The 19,149-nt window shown below is 49.9% G+C and overlaps 2 protein-coding genes across 6 annotated transcripts in view; one reads left to right on the top strand and one right to left on the bottom strand.

The window, feature by feature from the left end:
- The first annotated feature begins 170 nt into the window (after nucleotides 1-170).
- On the top strand, nucleotides 171-10,273 carry Rusc1 (RUN and SH3 domain containing 1). 4 transcript variants are annotated; one of them, XM_090340791.1, is made up of 11 exons: nucleotides 171-260; nucleotides 840-2,271; nucleotides 2,556-2,966; nucleotides 3,912-4,010; nucleotides 4,116-4,192; nucleotides 4,311-4,485; nucleotides 4,556-4,661; nucleotides 4,806-4,852; nucleotides 5,427-5,979; nucleotides 6,784-6,903; nucleotides 9,611-10,273. In XM_090340791.1, the coding sequence occupies exons 2-11, from the start codon at nucleotides 921-923 to the stop codon at nucleotides 9,777-9,779; spliced, it is 3,108 nt and encodes a 1,035-aa protein (XP_090196917.1). In that variant the 5' UTR covers nucleotides 171-260; nucleotides 840-920; the 3' UTR covers nucleotides 9,780-10,273. The 4 variants fall into 4 exon arrangements, with proteins under 4 accessions (XP_090196917.1, XP_090196914.1, XP_090196915.1 ...); XM_090340788.1 differs by lacking the exon at nucleotides 2,556-2,966; XM_090340789.1 differs by lacking the exons at nucleotides 171-260; nucleotides 2,556-2,966 and having other exon boundaries at nucleotides 627-2,271.
- A 3,771-nt stretch (nucleotides 10,274-14,044) lies between these two features.
- Nucleotides 14,045-19,149, bottom strand: part of Ash1l (ASH1 like histone lysine methyltransferase) — a 103,821-nt gene continuing 98,716 nt past the window's right edge. For both annotated transcript variants that reach the window (XM_090340797.1, XM_090340795.1), the window contains exons 27-28: nucleotides 17,283-17,584; nucleotides 14,045-15,370 (exon numbers count right to left, since the gene is read on the bottom strand). In XM_090340797.1, coding sequence (XP_090196923.1) covers nucleotides 15,279-15,370; nucleotides 17,283-17,584 — 394 coding nt within the window. In that variant the 3' untranslated portion in view covers nucleotides 14,045-15,278. The remainder of the gene's footprint in view (nucleotides 15,371-17,282; nucleotides 17,585-19,149) is intronic.

Here is a 19,149-nt window from a genome sequence, read left to right as displayed (position 1 = left end):
TGGGCCTTGGCACCCAAAGCCCCTTGGGAGCTGGGTCTGGTGCGACTGGGTGTGTGTGTGTGGGGGGGAATACAGTCGTGACGTCAGGCTCCGGGGCGGGGCTGGTTCAGGCCACGCCCACGAGTGAAGGGGTGCGGCTGCGCAGGCCAGGGTTGTTCAGGTGTCCCCTCCCCTTCTGTCTGTACCCCGCCGGGCGGGGACCGAGGGCACCGGGAGAAGGGAACCGCTGATCACCCCTAGGCCGGAGCGGCAGGACCCTGGTGAGGAGGGCTCGGTCTGGGTGTGGATGGATGAAACAGCATGGTGTGAGGAGGCGGGGAGGGGAGGGGAGCAGTAAAGCTGACTGGAGAAGGGATGGGTGGTGGCTCGAAGATGGAGACAGAGAGAATGGATGGAGGATAACGGCTGTGGTGAGTGGGGTAAGGGTGTACCAGCCCTGCAGGCAGGAGCCCCTCCAGCCCCGCTTCCCGCATTCTCTACCCGCACCCCGCCTGGCACCTGGGCGGGGCCTCCTTTGCCTTCTCCCTCTGGCAGCACCGCAGGGAGGGCAGGGGCTAGCTGGCTGCAGAAAGGATTCGGGGTCTGTTCCAGACCCCATCCTCTTCCAGGCTCCGCGCCGGGCGGCGTTCAGAGCGCAGCCGCGTCCTCTGACCCTCCCTGGCCCGTCCCCGCGGGGGTGGGGGTACCGACGACTCCACCTGCAAATACTGCAGTGGGCAGGAAGGGACGAACAGACGCAATACCTCCAAAGCTGCCTGAGCCCTTCCAGGCCCGAGTCACCTCGGCGTCCTTCCTGTGGCCCAAACCCTCACCGGATGGGTTTCACCCCTGTCTTGTAGGTCTGCTTCTGCGCTCCAGGTAGGTGGCCGTGAGAGGCCCCATCCTGGTTCTCTGGAGGCCATTCCAGCGCCGCCGGCACCATGCTGTCCCCTCAGAGAGCTTTACTGTGCAACCTGAACCACATCCATCTCCAACACGTCTCCCTAGGCCTGCACTTGTCCCGGCGCCCGGAGCTCCGGGAGGGGCCTCTGAGCACGCCCCCGCCCCCGGGAGACACGGGCGGCAAGGAGAGCAGGGGGCCCTGCAGCGGGGCCCTGGTGGATGCCAACTCCAACAGTCCGGCTGTGCCCTGTCGATGCTGCCAGGACCACGGGCAAAGCCTAGAAAACCGGCAGGACCCTTCACAGGAGGAGGAGGAGGAGGGGGCTGCTTCCCCCTCGGACCCGGGCTGCTCCTCCTCGCTCAGCTCCTGCTCAGACCTCAGCCCTGATGAGTCTCCAGTCTCCGTGTACTGTCGGGAGCTGCCCGGCGAAGACCCCCCCGCCCAGCCCAGCAGCGTCCCCCGGGAGCGGGGCTCCCCGCTGGCCGCGGCAGGCCCGGGTACTTGCTCCCCGGACAGCTTCTGCTGTTCTCCTGATTCCTGCTCCGGAGCTTCCTCTCCGCCAGGCGCTGGCTTGGATTCGAACTGCAACGCCCTGACCACCTGCCAGGACCTTGCTTCGCCAAGCCTGGAGGAAGAGGAAGAGAGCGGGGAGCAGGATCTCCCCACCTCCGAGCTCTCCGAGACGGAGGACGGGAAAGTCGACGCGGGGAAAGCGGAGCCCAGCTGGAAGATTAACCCCATTTGGAAAATTGACACAGAGAAAACAGAAGCCGGGTGGAAAATCTCTGAGAACAATAACTCGGGTTGGAAAATCAACGGAAATACTAACTCTAGCTGGAAAATCGAATCCGGGAAATTCAACACAGGACCACGCGATTCCGGCTGGAAAACAGAAGCGGGGACAATCGACGGGGAAGGGAGCCGTGACGTCAGCGAGGAGCCGGCGCCCCACCGGACCATCACGTCCTTCCACGAACTGGCCCAGAAGCGCAAGCGGGGCCCGGGGCTGCCCCTGGTGCCACAGCCCAAGAAGGACCGGAGCGACTGGCTCATCGTCTTCTCCCCGGACACCGAGCTTCCCCCCGCCGGGTCGCTGGGCGGGTCCTCCGCGGCTCCCCGCGAAGTCACCACCTTCAAGGAGCTGCGGTCCCGAAGCCGGGCCCCGCCCCCGCCGGTCCCGCCCCGAGACCCTCCGGCTGGCTGGGCCTTGGTCCCGCCCCGGCCCCCGCCCCCGCCCGTGCCTCCCCGGCGGAAGAAGAACCGACCTGGGCTGCAGCCCATCGCCGAGGGGCCGCCCGAGGAGGGCCGGGCAGTCAGCCCCGCGACTGGCGAGGAGGCCCCCGCCGCCAAGGAGCCCGAGGAGGCCGTCCATCAAGCCCGCAGCGAGGGTAAGAGGCGGAACCCCGAGCCGGAGGAGGGCTGGGCTTCGGCCTCGCCCACACCTCGGACGGCTTCAGCCCCGCCTCCCGCCCCCCACCCCCACCTTTCTGTGTCACCCCCCCCTCCTCCCCACCCCTCTACCGGGAGCGCTCAGGGAAAAGGGGACGCTGGGCGGGTCTCTGGGTTACAGGACTAACTCTCTGCTCCTCTTTCTCCCGCTCCTCCTTGCCTGGCTGCCCGCCCCGCTGCCTCCCTTCCCCTCCGCGCCTGGCCCCGCCAATCCTGCCTGCAGCGGGTCCCCTCCTCCTCCCTCGGCCCCCGGTTTTCCGGTTCTCGGCCGACGGGCGCCCCCTGTTGGAGGGTGGAGGCGCGGGCGCAGCTGGGTCCCTGCTACTAGCGCGGCTGGCCGGGTGGCCCGGCACGGGGCTGCGGCTGCTGGGGGCGCCGAGTCCCCCAGAGGAGCAGCTGCTGCCTGTCCGCCTGTCCCCAGTGGGAGCCTATTCGCCTCCTACACGGGGGGCCCTGCCCTGCCTGGCCAGCCCCGAGTTGGCACTGCTGCTGTCCCCGCTCTTTCCCAGAAGTAGCACCTTTCCCGCCGCGACTTCCCCACCCCGCCAGGTGCCCGCCCCCCCGCTGCCACCACCACCTCGTCCGTCGAAGGCCACTCGCGGGACCAGGAGCCCACCGTCTCCGCCCAGGCTACGTAAGACGGACCGGGCAAGCCCGGCAGGCCACGCCTTAGGCGGGGCGCCCCGCCCGTTCCAAGGCCCCTACCGTCCTGGCCCAGCCCTCCGGTTTAGTTTTCTTTTCTTTTTTTTTTCTTGGAGGCTAAATCCTACTCCTCATCTCCGGCGCGTTCCGAAGTAGGCCCGGGGAGTCTGGGTAGGGAGGGTTGCTGCTCTTTCCGCTGCGCGGCCCCGGCACTTCTTTTTCCAAGCTGGCCTTGGGCATGAGTGGATCCGGGCTGGCCCGGCCTCCACTCCCACTCCTGAGACCCCAGAAACTCCGTCTTAGGGACCTGGGGTCCCGCTAGGGGGAATTCCTCGGCTGGCGTCGTGGGGGTAGACCGGCCCCTGTCTGGAGGGATGAAGCTCATTGGCCAGTGGGTTCTGGCCACGCCCCCCACACGTCCCGCCCCGAGGGGCGGAGCCGGCGCCCCGCCGGGCCAGCTAGCAGCCGGCCCGAGTTTCCCCAGTTCTGCTTTCCGACCTTTGAGTCTCACCTCCCTTTGACTCTCCCGTTCCCGTCTGTCTGTCTTTCCATTGGTCCGGGTCCCCCACGTGTCTCCCGGTTCAGGTGGGGGTGGGGAGGCCCGAGGCGTGGTGAGGGCCGCTCCGGGTGTTCCCTTCCCAGCTGTCTCCCGCCCGCCGGCCTGAGCCCCACCTACGGGGCGGGCTCGAGCTGCTAAACTTCTCCGACCTAGGAGGAGGTGGGGAACGAGCCGTACGGGAGTCGGTGGGAATGGGGGTGGAGGGCGGCGAGTGCTGGGGTGTGTGGCCCGTGGGTCCGCTCAAGGCTCCCTGCAGCTCCGCTTCCCAAGACGCTTCATGCCTTAGGGGCGTCGGAACCCCCGAAGATGTGCGGGACCGGGAGTCCTGGGGGTGACCCTGGGTAAGTAAACAGCCCTGCGTTCCTCTCCCTGATCCAGTTCGTGGTTCCTGGTCTTTCTCTGGTGTTCCCGGGGCCCAGCGGCTGTGGATGGCAGAAGCCCAGAGTGGGACTGGCCAGCTGCAGGAGCAGAAAAAAGGTAGGCAGGCCGCCCTGACTCCGGCCCCTTACCTGGGGGTTCAACTCCATCAACCCACCTTGGAGCAGAGCGTCCATGTGTCTTTCCTTCCTCATCTCCTCCCAGGTCTCCTGATCGCTGTCAGTGCGTCGGTGGATAAAATCATCTCTCACTTCGGAGCTGCCCGGAACGTGGTTCAGAAGGTGACGAAGGCTGGAGGATGTTGGGGTCTGGAGATTAGGATAGCTCTGGGGTAGGGAACCATTTGGTGGGCTCTGGCTAAGAGGTGATGTCCGGATCCATTCCTTACGTGGTCTCTAGGCCCAGTTGGGGGACAGCCGGCTGAGCCCGGATGTGGGGCACTTGGTGCTGACAACCCTCTGCCCGGCTCTCCATGCCCTGGTGGCAGACGGGTTGAAGCCTTTCCAGAAAGATCTGATCACTGGGCAGCGGAGGAGCAGCCCCTGGAGCGTGGTGGAGGCATCTGTGAAGCCAGGTGAGCCCCGAGGGCGCGGCACCCTGTAGGTGCAGGCTGGGCCCCCGCTGACCTCCTTCCCTGTCCTCAGGCTCCAGCGGCCATTCCCTGGGATCCCTGTACAGCCAAGTCAGCCGCCTGGCCCAGCTGAGCAGCAGCCGCAGTCGCTTCCACGCCTTCATCCTTGGCCTCCTCAAGTGAGTGGCCTTCCAGTCACGACCTCGGGGAGCTGTGGAACATTCTCCTCCAGAGAAGTCCTCCCTTCTCCCCCTTTTTTCCTTTATCCCCCACCCTAGAGGACTACAGAGTCCTGAACTTCCTCTCCCTCTTTTCTCCTCTAGCACCAAGCAGTTGGAGCTGTGGTTTTCCAATCTCCAGGAAGATGCAGGTCAGAGGGTTAGGTGGGGTTTTGGGGTTAGGAGAGGGAAGGAGAGAGAGAGAAAGAGGGAGAGGGAGAGAGGGAGAGAGGGGATCCACTGATGCCAGGAGATCTTATTACTCTTTAGCCTAAAGCTTTTCTATGGGGTCCCTTGGGGGGAAAGACTTAAATCCTTGGGCCATCTGACCCTTCTTCCTTCATCTGCTGGAGGTCCAAGCTTTCTTGTTACCAGTCTTACTGTCTGATCTCTTTACCCAGAACCCTACTCAGGTCTTCCTTCCTAGAATAGGCTTCCTTGCCCCTCCTGACTCATTTTCATTCCTCAGTGAGGCTTGTCTAAACAGGTCAGGTCTCACCCCTTGTGCTCAGGCCCTGCTGCCTCCCTCTCCAGCCTTATACAGATATTTAGTTGCCACCAATTGCTTCCATGTATCTTTCTCTGGAGGTTATGGTTCCATATAGGCATATAGGCAGGGATGTGTCTGTCAGTCCTGTAGTTTAACTGTCTGCTTCTTTCCCTGCAGAGCAGGACTTGGGAAGACTGGGGACTGGTGCTGACCTGTTCGTTCGTTTGTTTCTTCAGGCCTGCTGTCCCTTTTGTATCTGCCCACGGGATTTTTTGCCTTGGCCAGGGGAGGCTGCCCATCCTTGTCAACAGAGTTGTTCCTTCTGCTACAGCCCCTATCGGTGCTCACCTTCCACCTGGACCTGCTCTTTGAGCATCACCACCACCTGCCCCTGGGCCTATCTCAGGCCCCTGCCCCTCCCTGCCCGCCTCCAGCGCTGCAGCAGACCATGCAGGCCATGTGGCGCTGGGGGGGGCGGCTGGCCCAAAGTTTCCGGGGGTCTGCCGGGGAGGCCACTCCTGACCCTTCAGCTTCCTCTAGTGCCCCCACAGCAGGCAGCTGGTGGGAGCAGTTGACACAGGCCTCTCGGGTCTATGCCTCGGGGGGTACTGAGGGCTTCTCTCTTCCCCGGTGGGGAGGACCCCGGCATCATGAAACTCTAGCTGAGACTGCACAGGAGAGGCCTCTGCTGGCAGAGCAAGCAGTGCCAGGCAGAGGCATGTGGCTCGGGAGACTCTTTGGTGTGCCTGGAGGTCCCCCAGAAACTGAGAGTGGTGCCTTTAAATCCAGGTATTGGGATAGCTTGTCCCTTCTATGACCTTCTGACCCCTCTCAGAACTCAGTAGCTTCCTTTGAAAAACTAGTGACTTGTGATCCTTTAGGTAAGGGTTTTTGTTCTGTTTTTCCTTCTTATAATCAAGAGTCAAAAATGGTTGCTATTAGATGACTACATTGTAATGGTTATTTAAGTACCTATATAATGCTCCTCCTGCTTAATACCTGAAAATATATACTATCTGGCTCTTTCAAAAAGAGCCAGGTGCCAGTGGCTCATGTCTGAAATAATAGTGACTCAGGCTGAGATCTGAGGATCATGGTTCCAAGCTGGCATGGGCAGAAAAGTCTTTGTGAGACTCTTTTCCTCCAATTAACTGAACAAAAACCAGAAGTGGTGCTGTGGCTCAATTGATAGAGTGCCTTAAGCACAGAGAGACACAGGGACAGTGCTCAGGCTCTGAGGTCAAGCCCCATAACTGACAAAAAAAAAAAAAGTTGACCTTTGTCCTGGGGTTTGACCCATCAGTCTCTTTAATGACTTACTGTCTTTTCTAGAGATTTCTCTGAGTCTTTCTAAGCCCGAACAGCTAGATACTGCTGGTTCCATAGGTTGCATGTTGTTTGGAGTTGTAAAACTTTATCATTTTCCTGGGCCTTCAGCAGTGACCAACTTTTGATCTACTTAGAGCCAGTCAGGGCCTTCAACTTTTCTCATTCCAAACTGTGTGTGTGTGTGTGTGTGTGTGTGTGTGTGTGTGTGTGTGTGTGTGTTTTCTGGAGATGGGTTACCCCCTGTGACTCTGTCTTACACTTCAGGAGGCCATCAAGCTGGCTGCCCCCCACAGTGAGTGTGTTGGCTCTGGTGAAGCGAGGGACAGCTCCTGGAACTCCTGAGGAACTTGTGGCCTCAGCAGCTAGCACAGAGCAGGCTCATAGGTAAGGGCTGGCAAGAATGTACCTGTGTATAACTGTATGTTTGGTACTATTTGTGTGTTTCAGCCTTCACGGAGTGGACAGGAGAGTAGTGTAAAAGATTCTGGGCTTGGGCCAGGAGTGTGGTCTTAGTGGTACAGTGTTCCCTTAGCATGCATGAAGCCCTAGGTTTGATTCCTCTGTACCACATACATAGAAAAAGCTGGAAGTGGCCCTATGGTTCAAGTGGCAGAGTGCTAGCTTTGAACAAAAAGTTCCCAGGCCTTGAGTTTAAGCCCCAGGACTGGCAAAGAAAAAAAATAAAATTAAAATTAAAAAGATTCTGGGCTTAGGGCCGGGAGTTTGGCCTAGTGGTAGATTGTTTGCCTAGCATGCATGAAGACCCAGGTTCGATTCCTCGGTACCAAGTACACAGAAAAAAAGCCAGAAGTGGTGCCTGTAGCTCAAATGGTAGAGCTCTAGCCTTGAGAAAGTCCAAGGACAGTGCTCAGGCCCTGAGCTCAAGCCCAGGACTGGCAAAAAAAAAAAAAAAGATTCTGGGCTTATTATTATTATTATTATTATTATTTTTTTTTTTTTTTGTCAGTTCAGTCCTGGGGCTTGAACTCTGGGCCTGGGCGCTGTCCTTGAGCTCTTCTGCTCAAGCTACCTCCCTACCCCTTGAGCCACAGCCCTACTTTCTGGCTTTTTAGTGGTTAGTTGGAGATAAGAGTCTCACAGACTTTAGGGCCCGTCTGGCTTTGAACTTTGATCCTCAGAGGTCAGCCTCCTGAGTAGCTAGGATTATAGGATTACAGATATGAGCTGCACTCAGCTTTTTTTTGGGGGGGGGGGCGAGTGGGTCATAGGGCTTGAACTCTGGCGCTGTCCCTGAGCTCTTTAGCTCAAGGCTGACATTCTACCCCTGGGCCTGGGTATTGTCCCTGAGCTCTTTAGCTCAAGGCAACCACCCTACCCTTGAGCCAAGCCCCACTTCCCATTTTCTAGAGGTTAATGGGCTAAGGCAGAAGGATCCCCAGTTTGAGACCAACCTGGACTACACTACAAGACTCTGGTTCAAAAACAGGGAGAGCGGAGGCATAATACCTTTGGTTGTGGTTACTCTGAAGATTAAACATTTATTTTTGGCATTTTGGGACAGGCTGCCCTGGAACTCATAAGCCCCCTGCCTCAGCCTCCTGAGTGCTGGAATTACAAGTGAGCCACTGTGCTTGGCTAAACATACTGTTATAAAAGCATCTGACATATAACTGGTATGTGTATAGTGAGGGATTGTGTGTCCCCTCTAGTGGAGACCCACACAATCTTAGCACCAGAGGCTACTTCCTTGGGATAGTTCTTTTGGGTTTTCTCAGCCCATTAAATTAAACTTCTTAATATTTCAGTTCAGGTACTTTTTATTTGCCAAACATTATGCTGGGGGAGATACCAATGAATGAAGAGCAATTACAACTTAGTATGACAAAAACTAGAAAAAGGAGGCCAAATCCGTTGGGGCCATGTCATCAGGCCTGGGGACTGAGGAAACACAGTTGATGGAGTGAGGATGATTGTCTAGTAGGTCGGCCTGGAGTTTGTCCTAGTGGTAGAGTGCTTGCCTAGCATGCACAAAGAGCGAGGTTTGATTCCTTGGTACCACATACATAGAAAAAAAAAAAGCTGGAAGTGGTGAACACTGTTGATGGAGTGAGGATGATTGTGTAGTAGGAAGAATGGAAGGTAAAAGCAGAGAAGACTAAGTGAAAGTATATGGAGGGGTCAGTGGGCTAGCAAAGATCCTGAGCTTCATTCTGAGGCAGTGCTTTAACCCTGGGAATGATGTGATTACTTGTGCTTTAGAAAGTTCTGTGATTGCTGTGTGAGAGTGAGCATACACAGTGTTCTAGAGAGGCTAGTGGGATGGTGGAATAGGATGGTGAAAGTTGAGAATAGATGGAGCAGTGGGTGATAAATATCTAACAAGCTGGGGCTGGAGTTTGGTCTAGTGGTAGAGTGCTTGCCTAGCATGCATGAAGACCTGGGTTCAATTCCTCAGCACCCTACATAGAAAAATCTGGAAGTGGTGCTGTGGCTCAAGTGGTAGAGCTCTAGCTTTGAGAAAACCCAAGGACAGTGCTCAGGCTCTGAATTCAAGCCCCAGGACTGGCAAAAAAAAAAAAAAAAAAAAAAATCAGGCCGGGAGTTTGGCCTAGTGGTAGAGTGCTTGCCTAGCATGCACGAAGACCCGGGTTCGATTCCTTGGTACCACATACATAGAAAAAAGTCAGAAGTGGTGTTGTGGCTCAAGTGGTAGAGCTCTAGTCTTGAGAAAGTCCAAGGACAGTGCTCAGGCCCCGAGCTCAAGCCCAGGACTGGCAAAAAAAAAAAAAAACAAAAAAAAAATCTAACAAGCTTCAGTGACAATCTGGATGTGAGAACATGCCTGAAGTGGTCAGGAGCAACTGAGTAAGAGTGAGCACTGGTGACTCACATCTGTAATCCTAGCTATTCAGGTTGAGATCTGAGGATTGTGGTTTGAAGCCAGCCCCGGCAGGAAAGTCCACAAGACTATCTTCAATAAACTACTCAGCAAAAGCTGGAAGTGGTGCTGTGGTTCAAGTGGTAATGCCATCCTTGAGAAAGAAAACTGGCCCAGCCCTGAATTCAAGCTCCAGTACTAGTCCTGGAGATGGGTGGGCACCATATCAATGTTTTCCTTTGCTCCCCTTAGGGAAGTTCGGGCTCTCTGTGACCACAGTGCTGCAGGACCTGACCAGCTGAGCTTCCGGCGTGGGGAAGTGATGCGTGTGATCGCCACTGTGGATGAGGACTGGCTCCGCTGTGGGCGGGATGGTGTGGAGGGGCTGGTGCCAGTGGGATACACCTCTCTTGTTCTCTAGGCCCAGGATCCTTTCCTGTGTTTCCTGTTACATGGGAATGGAAATGGCCCAGGAACACATCTGTGTAAATTAACAAGTATTTTCTCCTGTCTGCAAAATGGTATTTCTTCCCACATTTACTTCTGTGAGGTCCAATTTCCTCTTCCATATATATATATATATAAATATATATTAAATAATTCCCCTCTGTATACACCTTTCCTTTTTCCCATCTGTGTATCTTTGAACTAGAATCTCTAGCTTTCCTTTATCTCTTCATCCCTAAGTGGCCTGTGCCAGTACAATATATGCCTTGGCCCCCAAGCCTAGAAGGGCCTGTAGTCTCTTTACTTTGTAGGGACTCTTTCCAATTCCACCCATCCATTGTTGCCTGTATTATGGTGTACTCATGCTGTGCTCGGTGCTGAATTCTTTAAGCCTCAACACCCCTGGTGGTTGGGCCTATGGTGTTGGTCTGCCTCTCTCCTTTGTCCCAATAAAATATGGGAGTTGAATGTGTGTGTATATGATACTGTGGATCTGATGTCATAGGCTTTTAGGGGATGGGAGGAACATCCCTGTATGAGGAAATACCAGAAAGCACCTTCCTAGTCCAGGTGTACTGAAGAATGGGTAAATGGCCTTTGTTTGGTACATGAAATGTCACAACTACTTCTCTAAGACTTGCTTTGTTCATTAGACTGATATGGGAGAAGGGAGAAGATGTAGACCTTGAAGTTGTATTCAGTACATGCATTAGATTCGGAGGTGAAGGATTAGATATGCAAGAAGTGATTCTTTTCTACTTAATATTGACACTCTGCTATAACTTTAAGTAAAAGCAAAATAACTCCATCTATTACTATTATGAGTTGGTTGAATTTCTTTCAAAATAATGAGAAGAGCTACGCTATTCCAGGATTGCTGGGGCTAGGAAGGTGATAGGGGTGTGAATCACTATAATAGGTTGTATGTAGAGAAAATCAGGTTACAGGAATAGGAAACTATACAATGTTGGGGAGAAGTGGAGACCCAGATCAAAGGAGTTTTCCTTTATTTTTGGGAGCCTGGAGAGAAACTTGGGGGAGATAAAAACCTTAGATCTGCCAGGCACAGTGGCTCACCACACCTGTAATCCTAGCTACTCAAGAGGCTGAGATCAGAGGAACCATGGTTCAAAGCTAGCCTGGGCACTAAAGAATGTGAGACTCCAATTAACCATAGAAAATGGGAAGTGGGGATGTACTCAAGTGTAGGGTGGTGCCCTTGAGCTAAAGAGCTTGGATAATGCCCAGGCCTAGAGTTCAAGCCCCACAAGAAAAGAAAACCTTACATCTCTAGCTCTGGATGTAGGAGTAAACCTTTTTAAGATACAAATGCCTCAGACTATTGTCATTTCCTAGGGCTTACATGTTTCCCATTCCTTGCTACTGTTCAAAACTTTTTGTCTCAAGTTTAGCTACTCTTCCAGTTTTAGACCAGTCTGCATTTCAATTGTTTTTTAGGGTTATGTGTTTCAAACTGTATTGAGGGCCTCCTCTTTTTTAATATACACACACGCATATATATGAGCATACACACTTTTTTGGGGGAGTATGAGTATTGGGCTTTGAACTTGGTGCCTTGTGCTTCTCTACCACCATAGCCACACCTTTAGTCTTGTCACATGATTATGGTTCTCTAGCTTGGCTTTGTGGCTCATGGGTTAGTGCTCTGCAGTTTGCATCCAGTTCTTGCTTTTTGTGGTTAGTAGGAGACAGGAGTGTTGAGGATTTGTTTGCCTGGCTTGGCTTCTAACCTCTATCTTCAGATCTCAGCCTTCTAAATAACTAGGTTTATTCCTATGAGCAACTAGCCTGTTAATTTTTTTTTCATTTTTTTTGGATATGTGACTTGAACCCAGGGCCTGGGTACTGTCCCAGCACTAGTTCGAGGCTAGAGCTTTACCAATGTGAACCACAGTTCCATTTCTGTTTTTGTTTTTCATTTGTGGGTCATGGGGCTAGAAGGCCTGGTGCTCTCCCTGAGCTCTTCAGCTCAAGGCTACCACCCTACCCCTGGGTGTTGTCCTTTAGCTCCTCAGCTCTAGACTACCGCTCAACTCTTGAGCCAAGCCCCACTTCCCATTTTTCTAGACATTAACTGGAGATAAGATACTAGATACTCGGGAGACTGAGATCTGAAGATCAAGGTTCAAAGCCAGCCTGGCACAAAAGTCCATGAGATTCTTACCACCATTTAATCATTAGAAAACTGAAAGTGGCACTGTGGCTCAATTGCTAAAGCAATAGCCTTCAGCTCAAGAGCTCAGGGACAGGATTTAAGCCCAGAGTTCAAGCCCCAAAGCCGACCCCCCCCCCCTGCCCTTGCTCCCCCCCCCCAAAAAAAAAGTCTCATGGGGATTTTCTTGCCTAGGCTGGCTTTGAATCACAACCCTCAGATCTCAGCTTCTTGAGTAGTGTGAGATATCAACACCCAATTGTCCATGAGACTTTTATATCTCATAAACTACTCAGAAAAAACTAAAAAGTTGCCAGGGGTTGGCCTTGTGGTAGAGTGTTTGCCTAGTTAGTATGCACAAAGACCGGGGTTTGATTCCTTGGTATCACATACATAGAAAGCCAGAAGTGGTGCTGTGGCTCAAGTGGTAGAGTTCTAGCCCTGAGAAAGCCCAAGGACAGTGCTCAGGCCCTGAGTTCAAGGCTCAGAACTGGGAAAAAAAAAAAGTGTAACTGTGGTTCAAGTGGTAGGGTGCCAGCAAAAACACATCAGGGACAGTGGCCAGACCCTGCGTTCAAGCCCCAGAATGGCCCACAAAAAAAGGGGGGGCCTCCTAACTTTGGTGTGTATCTCAGTGGAAGCTATTGCTGTCTTTGGAAGTTGTTAATGAATATTAAATAAAGCATATATGCTCAAAGAATGTGCAGAATACTTTGCCACGTTTGCAAAACAGCTGGAACCAATGAAACAGATCACAGAACTGAAGAAATGACTTTATCTAGGAACTCAACAGTGTTGAGTGGGCTCATGTGGCGCCCAACGATGCTAATGATATGGTTTCAGAGAGATCCCCTTGGAAACAGGATGGAGGATGTTGGAAGATAAATGGAGGGTAGGAAAGAGGACAAAAAAAAAATAGCAAGTTCACCACTCCACAGTTAGGAAAAGTTTTTTTTTTTCCATTTAATACTAGACTTTCAAGAATTGAGATGCAAGCTTTATGCAATTACATCCAATGTTAAAATTGGTAATACATAATTTACAAAGATTAACATCAAAACAATCATCTATTTAGATATGCTTTTGTAAAAAGGAATATATTAGCAGCATTTATATTTTCCGCAATCACACAGCCTACAGACATGCAGACTAACTGTATCTATTTGCAGTGATGTAGTGCTTTTGCCCCGCATTTCAAACACCAAAACCCACCTGGCAGCTGGAGGGTTCTTTTATTTTATTATAAAATAACTGAAAAATAAAAAAGGCATTAATTTCTACACCAGTAAGAAAAAACAAGTTTTTGCACTTACCTAACATTTGATTGTCTAAAAAACATTTCCGTTTTTAGTCTTTCAACAAAAGAAAGATAAAATGACAGAGCGTAGTGTCTTTTGCTTCTGTTTTCATGTTTTACAAAGTTTGCTTTTTCTTTTTTAAAATTTTAGTGTTTAACACTATTAAAGAAACATTGAATTTAATCTCTTTCTTGTCATTTTCTCGCCTTTGACTAAAAGGAGATCCCAAAGTGCCCCTCATCCCACCTCCCTCCACCCACTCCCTGCAATGAAGAACAAAAGAAACCACTCAAACGGGCGTGGACATGCCATTTCTCCAGCTCCACACGTGAGTATCTTATACCCAGGTCTCTTAGTATTGTACAGTGCTTCTCTACAGTAAGAAAATACTCCAAACTATTTTCTTAATTTCTCTTTTTTTAATAAAATATTTATTTTGCTTTTTCTCTGCTCAAGAGGATCTATGGTATCCCCATCTCTTTTTTTGTTTGTTTTTGTTTTTTTTTGTTTTGTTTTTTCTTAAGAATGACAGAAAGGAGAGGAAAAAAAATGAATGGAATGGAAGGTGGTCAATGTTTCTATCTAAACGAGTCAGAGCGTCATTATCATAAGGGAAAATGTACAATAAGGACAGCATTGGTCCACTATTAGAAAAAAGTAATGGGGACATGTTTACTATTGTATTGCTTACCAATCACGCAGCATATACATGTGTGTACACACACACACACACACACACACACACACACACACACACACACACACACACACACACATATACATACGACTTGGCACATTTAAAAACCTCTTTTATAAGAACATCTAAAATGTATATGCATATGTATGTCTGAGAAGACAAAGCAAAGCTTTTTAAATTTTACTTTTAAAGAGAGACAATAGTCTGATAACTTCTGGTCAAAAGAATGGGAAGGAAGGAGACCCTGGATATACCTCCTGATGACAAACGACTTCAGGAGGATGGCAGAAGGTGGGAGTACAGGTGTAGAGAACACAATGTCTTCTTTAGATGGACACTGAAAGCTATACAATTAAGAAAATAATAGTAGTGTTTCTAACTGATAATCTACACTTACCACAAATACTCTGATAGGTAAATACTGCTGAACAATTTATGTAGTGATTTTTGTTGGGGGGGAAATGTAGAGTTCTCTTATGTAGCTTTAAAACTAATTTTATTTTAAAATGAATCTTCATTTGCACAGCACATCAGACACATAAGAACCAGAGCATCAAAAACAGCAATGTGTGCTGGCGGGGGCTTGGCTTCTCATTAGAAAAAATATGTTTGGCAGGTTATGATGGGTAAAACAAAAATAGTTACAAGAAGTACTACCCTTGAACCCCATAGGGGCCTTCCCCTATCCCATGATTCCATTTCGGGGAGTAGAGGTAGGGAGAGGGGCAGCAATTACAAGTGCTTTTGAGCTGTCAACTCATGTCTTAAACTTAGACCCAGTTGCGCAAGAAAGAGAGAAACTTTCCTAGTTGAGGTCTTGGAAGAGGCCCCAGCTACTTTTATCTGTTTTAGAACTCTCTGCCATAGCTCTTAGAGCTGATATTGAACAGACAGGGTAGGGTTAGGGAACCTAGCCCTTTCCTTTTGGATTTTGAGTATACCTGGGTATAGAAAAGCAGCTTCTTAGTAGTGCCTGTAGGATCAGAGGATGATCCAGAAACACCCAAGCTAAGGGGAAAAGCAAGTGCTGTTTAAGTACCAATAGGTTCAGGTTATTCTCAATGTGGTCCTCTCTACATTATTAACCCTTAGGGTGAAGGAATGGAGAGGAAAATTAAACTCAACTGTCTTAGACAGATTTTCTTCCTTTTCCTCTCTGCTAAGGTTTATAAAGTACCTAATGTCAACGACATGACTCCTACAGCCTAAATGGATCTCTCCTGCCCTGGCCCACACCCTGAGAGCAGGAGATAGGACTGGTAAGCTCCACTGGATGCCAGATGTATGACGTTCTCACACTGTGTGTCACTTCCCAAAGCTGTTTTCTGGAATAAACAAAGTACGCCTTCGAAGTTTCCTGCCTGATCCTTCCTCCAGCAAGTATGTCACGTCAATGGCTGAAAACAGAATCAAGGAAGACCATCAAATATCACTCTCCCATCCTTCACTCAGATTTGAGCTCTAAGGAGAACATTTTAAAATTTTCTTTTCTTTTTCCCCCTCCCAAAGTTCAGGGATCAAATTAGGACCTCATGCTGATTGTGGTAAAACTGACTGAGCTACTCCTTATTTCCCCAAAAGATGATTTTCTATGAAGGAAATCAGCTGGCTTCCTAGGTTCATTGTGAAGACATAACTTAAGAGAGGCCCATGAATGAAAGAACTCTATACTTGCTCAGAACAATTTCCAACCTGGCCCCCAAATTAGAAGCTGTTCAAGGGCCAAGGATATAGTTTATTGGTAGAGTGCTTGCCCAGCATGCCTGAGGTCTTGGTTCTGATTCTCAACACCAGAAAAAAACCAAAGCAATAATAGAAAAGTGTTCCTTCTCACCTCCTTTTGATCCCCACTACCCTGTCTTTGATGGTATTACTGGTGGTACTAGGGTTAGAATTCAGGATCTGTGCTTGCTCGGCAATTGCTTGAGTATTTGAGCAACACTCCCAGGCCCCTCGTCATCCCCTCCTTGTGCTGGTACTGGGGCTTAAACTCAGGGCCTAGGCACTATCCCTTAACTTTTTTACTCAAACATGGTGAGCCTCTTGAATAGCTAGGATCATAGGTTGAGCCATCAGTGCCTGGCTCCTAACACTTTTTGTCTGGTACTGGGGCTTGAACTCTGGGCCTGGGCATGGTCCTTGAGCTGCTTTTGCTGAAGGCTAGCACTCTACCACTTGAGCCACAGCATCACTTCGGGCTTTTTGAGTAGTTTATTGGAGGTAGAGAGGTTCATGAAGTTTCCGGCTTTAGCTGGCTTTGAACTGTGATCCTCAGATCTCAGACTCTTCAGTAGCTAGGATTACAGGTGTGAGTCCCCAATGCCTGCCCTCTTTTTTGTCAGTCGAGGGGTTTGAACTCTGGGCCTGGGCACTGTCCCAGCTCAACACTTGCATTCTACCCCCTGAGCCACACACCAATTCTGGTTATCCAGTGGTTAATTGGAGATAAGAGTCTCATAGACTTTCATGTCCAGGCTGGCTTTGAACCATGATCCTCAGATCTCAGCCTTCTGACTAGCTAGAATTATAGGTGTGAGCCACCATCATCCGGCTGGCTGCCAAGCACTTTTTGATTTAGTTTTTAGGTAGCTTTTGCTGGGGGATGGCTTTAAGACCACGAACCTCCTACCTACGCCTCCTGCAAAGCTGGGATTACAGATAACTGCCACTATACCTATCTGTTTTACTGAAATGGAATACTATTAACTGTGTATGCTGGTCCAAAGCATGATCCTGTAGATCTGTTTGTTTGTTTTTTTTTTGGTTGTGGAACTTGAACTCTGGGCCTGCGCACTGTCCTTGGGCTTTCTCAAAACTAGTGCTCTCCCACTTGAGCCACAGCACCACTTCCAGCCTTTTCTGTGTATGTGGTACCAGGGAATCTTATCTCTACTTACCTACCAAAAGTCCACAAATACAGTTGTGGCTCAAATGCTACGGTGCCAGTCTTAAGCTTAAAAAATAACTCAGGAGAAATGGTGCTATGGCTCAGGTGGTAGAGCAATAGTCCTTGAGCTGAAGAACTCAGGGACAGTGCTCTACCACTTGAGCCATAGAACCACTTCCGGTGTTCTAATGGTTAATTGGAAATAAGAGTCTCACGGACTTCAGTGCCAGGACTGGCTTTGAACCATGATCCTGAGACCACAGCCTCCTGAATAGGTAGGATTACAGGTCTGACCACCAGCATCAGGCTAGATCTCTCTTTTTAAATCTCCAACTCTTTACTAGTTGAGATCATAGGTGTAAGCCTCTGTGCCTGATTTGTCCTTTCTCTTCAAACCTAGATGTGAGCTTGATTGTTCTTACCATTCTTTCCAGGGATTTTTTCAAGGAGATTGAGCAAGATCTGGTTTAGTCGTTCTCGTTGGTTATGCCGTCGTTCTTCAGGGGTACAGACTGACTGGGAATCCTGACTACTTTCCTCTGTTTTTTTTTCACCCCCATGAACTTCAGATGTGGTCTTTTCTTGTACTGACTCCTCAAGGCTGGGCATCTCATTGGCTGCTTGCTCCTGATTGGCTAAAACCTCTTCAATCAAAGGAAGAGCATCATCCTCCTGGCCCAGGTCTTTTAGGGGTGGTTTTGAGCGCTCTGATTTCCAGGATGATCTGTAAAAAGGATATGTGAATTTAAGGCAAGGCTGACCAAGGCACTCAGAGAGTCTCAGAAAAAAGGGTAGAGTCCTCAGTATGATTCGAAATCTCTAGTCTTGGCTAGAGGTTAAAAAACAAAAAAACAAAACAAAACAAAAAAACACTTCAGGACCAGGAGTTTGGCCTAGTGGTAGAGTGCTTGCCTAACATGCACAAAGGCCTGGGTTCGATTCCTCGGTACCACATACATAGAAAAAAAGCCAGGTGTGGTGCTGAGGCTCAAGTAGTAGAGCTCTAGCCTTGAGAAAGTCCAAGGACAGTGCTCAGGCCCCGAACTCAAGGCCAGGACTGACAAAAACAAAAGCAAAAAAAAATTGAGGGTGGGGAAGAGGGTAGTGTTGGGGGAAAGTGGTTGAGAAAATAAGGAAAGGGGAAATTCTTCAACAAGAAATAGTATTCATACCTTACATATGTAGCTGTAACCGCTCTGTATGTCACATTTACAATAAAATATATTGAAAAAAAAATCTTGGCTACAACCATCACTTAACTATGGTTGTACAAAAGTATTTTCTCTGAAACTTAATTTCTATTTATAAAATTAAACCTTTCTGCCTGAAAACTGTCACCTAGATTTTTTTTTTTGCTCAGTTATTGCTCTACCACTTGAGCCACATTATAATTTCTGGCTTTTTTTTTTTTTTTTGCCAGTCCTGTGCTTGGGCTCAGGGCCTGAGCCCTGTCCTTGGACTTTCTCAAGGCTAGCACTCTACCACTTCAGCCACAGCACCACTTCCAACTTTTTTCTATGTATGTGGTACCGAGGAATCGAACCTGGGTCTTTGTGCATGCTAGACAAGCACTCTACCACTAGGGCACACTACCCAGCCGGGTTTTTTGTTGGTTAACTGGAGATGAAGTTTCATGATTTTCATGGACTTTTCAGCCTGGCCAGATTCCTTCATATCTAGAATTATATAGTAATGAGCCACCAGATTAGGTATTTGCTTATTTAGTAGTACACAGATTTGAATTTAGTGTCTGACATTTACTAGGTGGGTGTTCTACCATTTGATCTATTCCACCCACCAGATAGAGTTAAAAAGAGGAATGCTGAAGGCTGTCATCCTGCTAACCCCAAAGGGAAATTCCTAAGTTTACCCACTTCTAAGTTTGTTCCAAATCTTTTTTTTTTTTGGTTGTGGGGCTTGAACTCTGGGCCTGGGCACTGTCCCTGAGCTCTTCTGCTCAAGGCTACCATCCTCCCCTTAAGCCACAGTGCCACTTCCCCCTTTCTAGTGGTTAATAGGAGATAAAAGTCTCACAGTCTTCAGTGCCCTGGCTGGCTTTGAACCATGATCCTCAGATCTCATACTCCTGAGTAGCTGGGATTACAACAGGCATGAGCCACTGTGCCTGGTCCAAATCTTGCTACTCCTTTTCTTACCTCTATATTCAGTAATCTTCCCTACTAAGGCTGAACACAGAATCACAGCTTACTGAATCCCTGTTCTTCTACAATAATGCTGGCATCAGGGTACTCTGCAGAGTCTATCCAATCCTAACAGTGAAGCTAAGTG

The sequence above is a fragment of the Megascapheus bottae genome, chromosome 10, assembly GCF_031878675.1.
Source record: "Megascapheus bottae isolate mThoBot1 chromosome 10, mThoBot2.hap1, whole genome shotgun sequence".
NCBI lineage: Eukaryota > Metazoa > Chordata > Mammalia > Rodentia > Geomyidae > Megascapheus > Megascapheus bottae.
The sequence above is the reverse complement of the archived record's forward strand: the minus strand, read 5'-3'. Positions and strand labels throughout refer to the sequence as shown.

Excerpts from the sequence above, each read along its gene's own strand:
- Rusc1 (XM_090340791.1), top strand. The coding sequence starts at position 921 with ATGCTGTCCCCTCAGAGAGCTTTACTGTGCAACCTGAACCACATCCAT. Across the intron at positions 4,853-5,426 it reads CAATCTCCAGGAAGATGCAG|GCCTGCTGTCCCTTTTGTAT; the intron begins GTCAGAGGGTTA and ends TTGTTTCTTCAG. Across the intron at positions 5,980-6,783 it reads AGTGGTGCCTTTAAATCCAG|GAGGCCATCAAGCTGGCTGC; the intron begins GTATTGGGATAG and ends CTTACACTTCAG.